At 29.6% G+C, this 10,269-nt stretch overlaps 1 protein-coding gene across 1 annotated transcript; it reads right to left on the bottom strand.

Annotated features, from left to right (window-relative positions):
- Positions 1-7,823: 7,823 nt before the first annotated feature.
- On the bottom strand, positions 7,824-9,068 carry LOC110427576 (uncharacterized). The gene is made up of 3 exons (XM_021443133.2): positions 8,832-9,068; positions 8,460-8,740; positions 7,824-8,375 (listed from the first exon to the last, which is right to left on the bottom strand). The coding sequence occupies exons 1-3, from the start codon at positions 8,916-8,918 to the stop codon at positions 8,345-8,347; spliced, it is 399 nt and encodes a 132-aa protein (XP_021298808.1). The 5' UTR covers positions 8,919-9,068; the 3' UTR covers positions 7,824-8,344.
- Between the last annotated feature and the right edge of the window lie 1,201 nt (positions 9,069-10,269).

Genomic DNA, 10,269 nt, shown 5'->3' with positions numbered 1-10,269 from the left:
TGTTCTTTTGCCCTTTACGAATTCTCTTTTTCTCTCTCCTTTGTCAACCAATCAATAGATTGCTTCATTGAATAAGAGTCTATAGCTTATCTAAAGAAGATATTTATAAAGTTTCGCAAGCAAGTACGTTAAACCTATTTTTTAAAATTATTATGCATCCAAAATAATCATATTAATTATCAACTGTCGTGTTTTTATATAATAATATTATTATCTTAATTAATTTTAAAAAATACTTTAAAAATAAGTTAATTATATATATATATATGTATAGTTTTAAAATTAGAAGAAAAACAGTATGATGAATTAATTAGACATTAAAATTTAATACATTCTTTCGAATCTTTTTCTTGTATCTGACAATTCATGTTTTCGTATTTTAAATGTCTCAGACACGATTAGATACGAAACATGTTAAGATTAAACACGATCACAATACAAATAATATTTGTGTATTAAATTTAAAACACGTACATATATACGTTTAATAACCGTGTAATACTATACGACACGATTAACATTATTAAATATGTCAATATATAACGCAACACTATTAATAATATGATTAAACAAAAAATATTTACAATTAAATATAATTTTATTATTTAAATTTAAAATCAATAATTGTAAAAACAATATAACAAAACCGAATAATAATTATGTCAAATATAATAAAATTTAACATACATAAATCAACCGTAGCCACTGAGTGAGCTGAGCGGCCTTAGCGAAATCGCCTTCTTCTCGTGCCTTGAGTATATGAAACAGGAGAGCCAGACGAAGATGTGTAAGCGCACTTCGCTGGGTAATGAGTTCAGTTTCTTTCTTTAGCACTTGACATCCCATTTCAATAGCCTTGAATTTCTCTCGAACCTGTGATTGTCCTTCTTTGATGCTTTTTTGCTTCTTGCCAATCTCTTCGATATCTGCCTTTAATCGTCTGTATTTGACGTTCAAATCTTTTGTCCCATTTTTCTTCTAGCCATTGAACAATTACAACAGAACTAATTATTACAGGCTTCGTTAAACTTTAGCATGCGAGTTTCAACCAACAGCAATACAAAAATGAGCAGTTCATCGTACATACCTTATGCTTATATTGTATATTTAAGCGACTCTTCCCAAGCACCATCCTGGCAACACGACGACGCATTGAGAAAATCCTCATCCTCATCTCGTTTGAATTTAGCTGCAAAAACGATGAAGCAGAGCCACCTTATGTAATATGCAACCATTTCCGGCTCTACTTATATACCTGAAAATGGGAAAGCTGCCTTTAACTTTGCGCAAGTTTTTCGTTAGCAAATGAACATAATCGTGCGATAACAGGCCGATTCACTTTTTCAACTTTTATTGGCTACTGCCTTGTCTGATTCATGCTGTTACTGCCGAATACAATCTAAAGAAAGCTAGCTATGTCCACTTGCAAGGCATGGGAATGCAATTGCATGCAAGTCGTCTATATTTGACTTTCAAATCTTTTGTCGTAGTTTTCTTATTATACTATTATCTCTGGTTGATGGAGCTGTCAATATGTAAATTGAGAAGACCAAGACGGAATCTTCGATGTAACGTTTTGAGACCTTATTATAATCGTTATTTTTTATCTTATTTGGTATTAGTTTTGATTGGATGCCCTGACAACATCCCACACGGACACCGACCAACTGTCTTTGCCGACTTATAGATGACTCATCCAGCCAATCTCAATAAGCTAGGAATTAATAGATCTAAGGATTGAGTTGAACAGGGTATCCTCAAAGTGAAAAGCTGTACGCGATTGATCAGCTTTTCAAAATTGCTATATATACCCTGCTAAGAAATCTCTATTATATATATATATATATATATATATATATGTATATGTAAAAGTGACTTCCAAAGCTAATGTTGCAATTGGCCTCAATTGGAAGGCCCCTTTCTTTTTTCCCTCCAATCGATCAAAACTACGTCGGTTAGCATGAGCAAGATTGACATTAGTTTGCACATGAATAGGGAATGGAATTTTTCTTTGTTTAGTCAAAAGACAAACTCCACAAATCAAATCTTTTTAACTTTGAACTTCTGAACAATGCTTATGAATTACCTTTATTCTTTTTGGAGGAGCATAACTTAATCTAAAATGCCACAAATCAAAGTTGGGATGTGTAACTATACTACTGAAAACTGAAGACATATTGACAGAATCAATGACTTTATTGAAACTATACTTAAACAGAACTTGCTCATCTTTATTAACTTGCATGAACTATAAGTCTGCAGTGACTTCAGCTACCCAAGTCACCTTGCATGAATTCAGATCTTGATTCTTGAACAACACATATCTCATCAGTAAACCAAGTACGATTTGTCTTTGAACTAATAAGTTTACTCACAGAAATGAGATGAAACTTGAAGCTAAGAACACATAAGACATTATTCAGGGTAAGAGATGAAGTAAGTTTGATAGTCCCAATATGAGAAACTAGAGCTCTAGCTTTATTTGGAAGATGCACAAAACAATTAAAAATAGGTTTAGCAAAAACAAAATTATTCAAAGAATAAGAAATACAATCTGTTGCCCCTATATCTACTATCCAAGAATTACGTTTAATAATGAAAGCAATCACATTTCAATATTTGGATGGAAGATTATTAGAATTATTGCAACAAGTGATACTAGAAATGATACCTGCAAATGCATAACTGAACAGAGAATGTTTGCTTTGTTGAGTAGTTGTAGGATTTTCCTTACCATCGTCAATGTTAATTCCATTTTCATTCAAGAGATTCATCAATTTACTGACTTGCTGCTTAATGAGTGACATTTGGAACATGGTGCTATTTCCAGCAACCTCATCATCTTGTGCAGGCTGTTTTCCTTCCATAATAGATGATTTTCCCTCAACAATTGAAACATTATTCACTGACTTGTCTCTCTTGTATTCATTTTTTCCCTTTATTGAACTTGAAATCCTTAAGAAAGCTTATCAACTTGTAACATTTTTCTTTTGAATGGCCTTTCTTATTGCAATGAGAGCAAATGACATCTTTCTTGAATTTCTTCTTGTCATCTGTTACAACTGCCATAACAGAAAAATCTAACACTAGTTGACCTTGTATAGCAAGTTTCTTTGTGCTTCTTCCCTCAACACCATACTATATATCTTATCCAAAGTAGGAATAGGATCTAGCGAAATTATTTGTGACCTTATAGCAGAGTAGGAATCATTTAAACCATTTAAGAATCTAAAAACCATATCCTTTTAGTATTGATTTGAATACTCTTTAAAGCAATTAGGATTGCATTTACCACACTCATGTGGTGGCAGTGGTCTATAATTCCTTGTTTCTTCCCAAATCCCATTTATTTTGATGAAATAAGCATCCACAGACCTTGTTCTTTAAGATATGTTTCCCAAAGTAAATTGTATATTACATACACTTATGTCATCAGGCTGTGAGAAATTTTGTCTCAAAGTGTTTCAAATTTCTGCAGCAGAGTCCATGTAAAATACAATTGAAGCTATAGGAAGGGTTATTGACTCTAATAATCAGGCTACAATCAAATTATTGCACCTTGTCCATGAATCAAACAATGAATCTGTGATAGCTAATTTAGCAATAGTTCCATTCAAGAACCCTAACTTGTTCCCAATTGAAATTGCCAAAAGAAAAGATTTACTCTATGGAACATAATTGGTTATGCTAAGCTTATGAGTAATTACAACTGATTCGAGATGAACAGAATGATGTAAAAAATAAGGCGACAGTGGATATTGAACTGGAGAAACAACAGACTTAGCTACTGTACACTCTTCCATCAAGAACTTAGAAGTTACAAGGATAAGCAGCAAGATTCAACAACCAATTTCACCAAGAATGATGCTAAAACTACTAACAATAAAAAACAAGTAACAAGAGTTTCGAGGTAATGAGAGTTTCAAAATCTCTAACTTAATCGCTCTGATACCATGATAAAACTAGTAAAGGAATGATAAAACCAGCAGAGGAATGAAAAGAAAACTTAAGAGACAATTGATGAGAGAAAAAATGATTTTTGCATTACTGAATTAGTTAATACAAGGGGTATTTATACAAGCAATGAACTAACATTGAAGACAACTAACAATTAACTTTTAACTAATTACTTAAGCATGGTAAAAGTAATTAGTAAAATAGTAAAATAGTAAAACTATACTCTAATCCTATAAAAAAATTACAAGTGTTCCTTTTCCTCTGTGACTTAATGGATGAATAAGTCTTCTGATACTCTGTTCTTCAATTGTAGTCAGGAGTTCAACCTTTTTTAAATAACATCTATATATTTCAGTATGATTTGCTGACTAATTTTGATAAGTTGTCATTTTGTTTGTGTTGACTTGTGGCCTTGCCCGAAATACTGGCTAGAGCATTATGATCATTATGTTATTTGGTTTTGATCTCTGCTTCTATGAATTGGAAATCTTTAATGATGATTCCATTGTGAATTGGGTGAAAAACAAGGTGTAGGCCAATATAAGGTGTTTCATTTCATTGTTGTGGTTTCTTTAGAGGGGAATCGAGAGTGGATTATGGAGGAATTTCTCGAGGCTAGAAAACACGTAAGAGGCATTTGAAAGATGGGGAAAAATGTTATGAGACTAGGACTTGCCTTATGATAATTAGGTTGTTTGATTTGTTCACATCTTTTTTTTTATTTTTTTGAAAAGTATGAGAATTATCATTTCAAAACAGAATTGTACAATTAAGAAAGGCAAACAAAATCCTATTGCGTATACAAAATAAAGGGGTCGACATAACTGCCCTTAGCTCAACTTAAAAGGCTCTCAAACTCCCTTGTACATGTACAAAAAAACAAAAAACACAATGAATCTACACGACCATATAGTATTACCCAAAAACCAAAAGGTTCATGTCATCTTGCACAACAGGATGATTGAAACGTTTTGATTCTTACTTGATGGTTTCTCATGGTATGGGGTGTCATTAGGGCAATGGTGGTTGTTATATTTTTAGATCTGCCAAAATTTTTAAAATTTTCTATATATTATATATATTTTTAATAGCCTTTAAAATTTTTTTTATTTTTTTCATTTATATTGTTTATTACTATTTTTTTTTTCAATTCTATTCTATTTACTCATATATTCTAAGTTTTTTTTATAGATTTTCTTCTTCAAATTTCTATGTACCATCAATCATATTCTTCATTTTTTTTTGTTATGTGAGTTCTATCTTCTACTTGTCAGGTTCTTCTTTTGTATTACGTGGATTTTATTTTCAATGATTTTACTCTTTAAAAATTTAAAAATTATTATGTAACTCTCAAATATAAGTTATAGGGTTGCATTGCTGGTTGTTGCTTACAATTTCACTAAAATATCATTTTTTTATTAATCTTAATTACATAAGAAGAAATTATCTTAAGTATATTTTTTTATCTGCTCTACATTTTTTATATAGTTGAAAGGAGATTATCTTGAGTATTTAATGTTTAAACAATCCTAATTATATAAAAGGGAATTGTTAATGCTATATATAATATTTAACTATTTATATTTTTTTGTATTATATTTTATATTTGGTATTTTAAATTTAAATAAAAATAAAATAAGAATATTAGATGTTGACTGCATTAATTTTTTAGTTGTTTATATTAAGAAAGACAAGACTCTAGAATAAAATAGATAATGAGTTTCTTATTGATAATTTAATTGTTTATATTGAGAAAAACATTACTAACCTTTTCAGCACAAAATTAATAATTGATGAATTTGAATGCAAGAAACATGGTTGAGCACTTTTCTAAAATGCTATTATAAGTTTTTCTTAATTTTTTTTATTTACGTATTATATAAAATTATTGTCTATTTTGAATAGTTTCATTATTAATGGTTAAATTCAACATATTAGTTTTAAAAATTTTTAACCTTATTCTTATTAGTCTTTAACCTCCCAACAAAAATTGGCTAACCACGCCCCAGCTTGTTGTCTTGTTCCTCTCGCTGGTATGTTTTTGGCTGATATAAGGAGGTCTATTTTTGGGTGATTTTATTGCAATATATTTCATGTTCTGGGTTAGCGATGTATGCTTTAGGTGTTTCCTTCATGTTAAGGATGTTTTCAGGCTATGGCCTTGTCTTCTTAACCCAGATTCTCCTTAAAGAAAATCTTGACTTGCTTTGTTTGAAGCATATAGGGTATGTACACAAATTTCTAGTCGAAATATCTTGACTTGAAAATTATGAAATAAATATAAATATTTGATGATGTAAGTTATAATCTCTGGAAATCTCTTTGATTAATTTCTTTACTTTGCCTTCAAGAGTCACGAACTCGGACTTAATCTTGATCACAAACTTCGCTTAATCTTCACTTCAAGAGTTTTCAGACTTAATCTTAATCACGAACACTTGATATCTTCACTTTAAGGGTCTGGACGACTTGATCTTAATCATGAACTTCGCTTGATACCTTAATCACGAACTTCGCTTGCACTTGATCATGAACTTTGTTGGCGCTTGATCTTGATCACGAACTTCGCTGGCGCTTAATCTTGACTTCAGAAATCTTTTGGTCTTCTTAATCTCTGAAATGCTCTTAATTTATTTAGAGATAAATTAAATAATCTAATAAGATTTTTATTTTTAAATTAATATAATTATTAGAGATAAATTAAATGATCAAAAATTAAATTTTGATTGGTCAAAAATATGAATATTATCTTTAAATTATCTTGATTTGTTTAGAGTTAAATTATATGATCAATAATTAATTTTTATTAATTCAATTTAAATATTATCTCTAAATTATATCAGGAGATATATATAAAATAATCTAACTAATAAATTAGTTATATGATTATGATATCATCAAATTCACATAGTGACACGTAATTGGCTGTTGCTGATATTTGATTTGTTCGAACCAAATGTTGTCTCTTTGCATAGTTATTTTGAGCGGATTGGTCTGCGAATGTTTTTGAAAAGGAAGAGACAGTCCTGGGCATTTCGGGATAGGCTCCGATCTGCCTTTTAGATACTTTTCTGGATTGTATTCTGTTGTAATAAGGCTTGTACTGCCAAACTGAACAAAGCCTTGTAGCAGCACTTCGTATCTCTGGTTGATGAAATGTACGAAGTATTGCCCTTGACGTATTCTCTTTTTCTCTCTCCTTTGTCAACCAATTAAAAGATTGCTTCATTGGATAAGAGTCTATTTTTTCAAATTATTATGCATCCAAAATAATCATATTAATTATCAATTGTCGTGCTTTATATAATAATATTATTATTCTAATTAATTTTAAAAAATACTTTAAAATATATTAATTTTATTTTTATATATATAGTTTTAAATTTAGAAGAAAAACACTACGATTACCTAATTAGACATTGAAATTTAATACATTCTTTCCAATCTTTTTCTTGTACCTGACAATTCATGTTTTCGTGCTTTAAATGTGTCAGACACTATTAGACACGAAACATGTTAAAGTTAAATACAATCACGATACAAATAATATTTGTGTATTAAATTTAAAACACGTACACGTATACATATACATTTAATAATCATATAATACGACACGACACGATTAACATTATTAAATATATCAATATACAACACAACACTATTAATAACATGATTAAATAAAAAATATTTACAATTAAATATAATTTTATTATTTAAATTTAAAATCAATAATTGTAAAAACAATTATAACAAAACCAAATAATAATTATATCGAATATAATAAAATTTAACATACATAAAATTCATTATCATGCCATATGATAAAATCCCTCATTAACATATAACTTTAAAATACTAATAATATCTAAAATCATTCATAATTTTCATCCAAAATTAAATACATATTATTAACCATATCATCAACCATGAATAATTTCAAACACCCAAACCAAAATTATTTAAGTAAAGGTACAATAGTCTTTGACTATTAATTTTTAACAAGTTAATAAACGTGTCACGTATACACGTTTAAACATGATAACACGTTTAAAATGATTAACACAATTAATTAAACATGTTATTAGTATCTGACATGTTTAAGACACAACGATTAGATACAAAACACGTTAAGAATAAATCCAAACCTGTTTAATCCGTATCTTTTTATATCGTGTTCAAAATTATCAGGTCTACTTTTTCCTAATACACGTAAATCGTGTATTCAAGTTAAGGTTACTTAATGAAATATAACAGCTTCCAATTTAAATAACTCCACCATTGGTCGCTTTCCATGTCAAATAAACGTCTCAAATTATCCAGTGATAGTTCTCTTGAAGACTAAGTGGTGGGAACCTTCAACAGGCAATCATCTGTTCCTCCACGCCGACTATTGCATGTTATCCCTGGCTATTAATTCACTGTAAGAAAATGGAGGAAACTTTGGTCAACTTTTGTTCTAATTTTTGATTATATTTGAAGCAAAACCATGATAGAAAACCAACCGTAGCCACTGAGTGAGTTGAGCGGCCTTAGCGAAATCGCCTTCTTCTCGTGCCTTGAGTATATGAAACAGGAGAGCCAGACGAAGATGTGTAAGCGCACTTCGCTGGGTGATGAGTTCAGTTTCTTTCTTTAGCACTTGACATTCCATTTCAATTGCCTTGAATTTCTCTCGAACCTGTGATTGTCCTTCTTTGATGCTTTTTTGCTCCTTGCCAATCTCTTCGATATCTGCCTTTAAACGTCTGTATTTGCCTTTCAAATCATTTGTCCCATTTTTCTTCTAGTCATTGAACAATTACAAGCTTCGTTAAACTTTAACATGCGAGTCTCAACCAACAGGTATACAAAAATGAGCATTTTATCTTACATACCTTATGCTTATATTGTATATTGAAGCGACCCTTCCTAAGCACCATCCTGGCAACACGACGACGCATTGAGAAAATCCTCAACTTCATCTCGTTCCAAGGTAGCGGCAAAAACAATGAAGCAGAGCCAGCATATATAGTATTAACAGTTTCCTTGTCCACTCAGCTGCCCTGCCGAGTTTCTTTACTTTGCGCAAGTTTTCCGCAAGCAAATGAACATAATCGCGCGATAACGTTCCTGCTTTAATGCTCTTTAACTTTTATTGACGATGGCGTCAAAAAAGGCTAGCTATGTCTACATGCAATGCATGTAATTGTACAGCTGCATATAGAAATTGCATCAAAGTCGTGCTTGGTGGCGTAAAACAATTAATTTTGGTTTGCATCAAATTGCATCAATAATGTTTGTGCTGTGATTTGGTTTGCATCTTAACAGCTAAAAATTCGTGGCCGCTGGTTTTCTTGCAGAGTCATTTGGTTTACCTATCAAACGGAATCTTCCATGGAACAATTTAAGACCTTATTACAATCGGTATTTTTTATCATGTTTTGTATTAGTTTTGTAATCAAATTTAAAAATTGTGATGTACATAAATATTTGACTCATTAATTGTTGTATGATTCGCTTACCTAAAAAACAGAATTCAAATTCTTTTTTTCCATTTAAAAAAAAAATTAAAGATTGTCATTACATATAATTCCAATCACAATATTCAAGACATGCTCTTAGAAGTTTCATGTTCACATTGCTGGATTAAGGCTGAGAAAATTCAGTCAAAAACAAATTAATCAACAAATTCTAAATCGGTTAAAATTACATGTATGCACTCACACAGATTTTTAAGACGTATATATGATTGAAGGACTAGATTTAATCATCAAGAGGGATTTTCTTACATATATTAACTCACACATTTTTTTCTATACTTATATATGAATAAATGATTTAGATTTAATCATCAAAATATAATGAAAACTCTACCTAAGCTTAAGTTATTAATATAACTTATTATATTAACTTATTTTTGTATTAAGTTATTAATATATTATACTATATATAGTATATTTATCAATATATAATAAATAGTCTATACTTTATAGACTATAGACTATGGTAACTTATTTTTTTTATAAATTATTAATAAACAATAGAAATATAGTATAACTTATATTAACATCGTAAGTTATACTAAATTATTAATATTAGTGTACTATAGTAATATAAGCCATATTAATAACTCACTATAATATAAAATATAACAATACATTATATATATTATAAAGTATACTTATTAATATACTAATTAGTCAATAACAATTTACTATTACATATAACAATATACTATTATATAGTATATATATTTATGACTTCTTAGTATACTTATACACTATATAAGTATAAATTAACTATATATAGTGTACTTGTTTATACACTAATTAG

This window comes from Theobroma umbraticum, unplaced genomic scaffold (assembly GCF_002168275.2).
Source record: "Theobroma umbraticum cultivar Fairchild unplaced genomic scaffold, ASM216827v3 scaffold_106.0, whole genome shotgun sequence".
Taxonomy (NCBI): Eukaryota; Viridiplantae; Streptophyta; class Magnoliopsida; order Malvales; family Malvaceae; genus Theobroma; species Theobroma umbraticum.
This window is presented reverse-complemented; position numbering and strand designations above follow the sequence as displayed.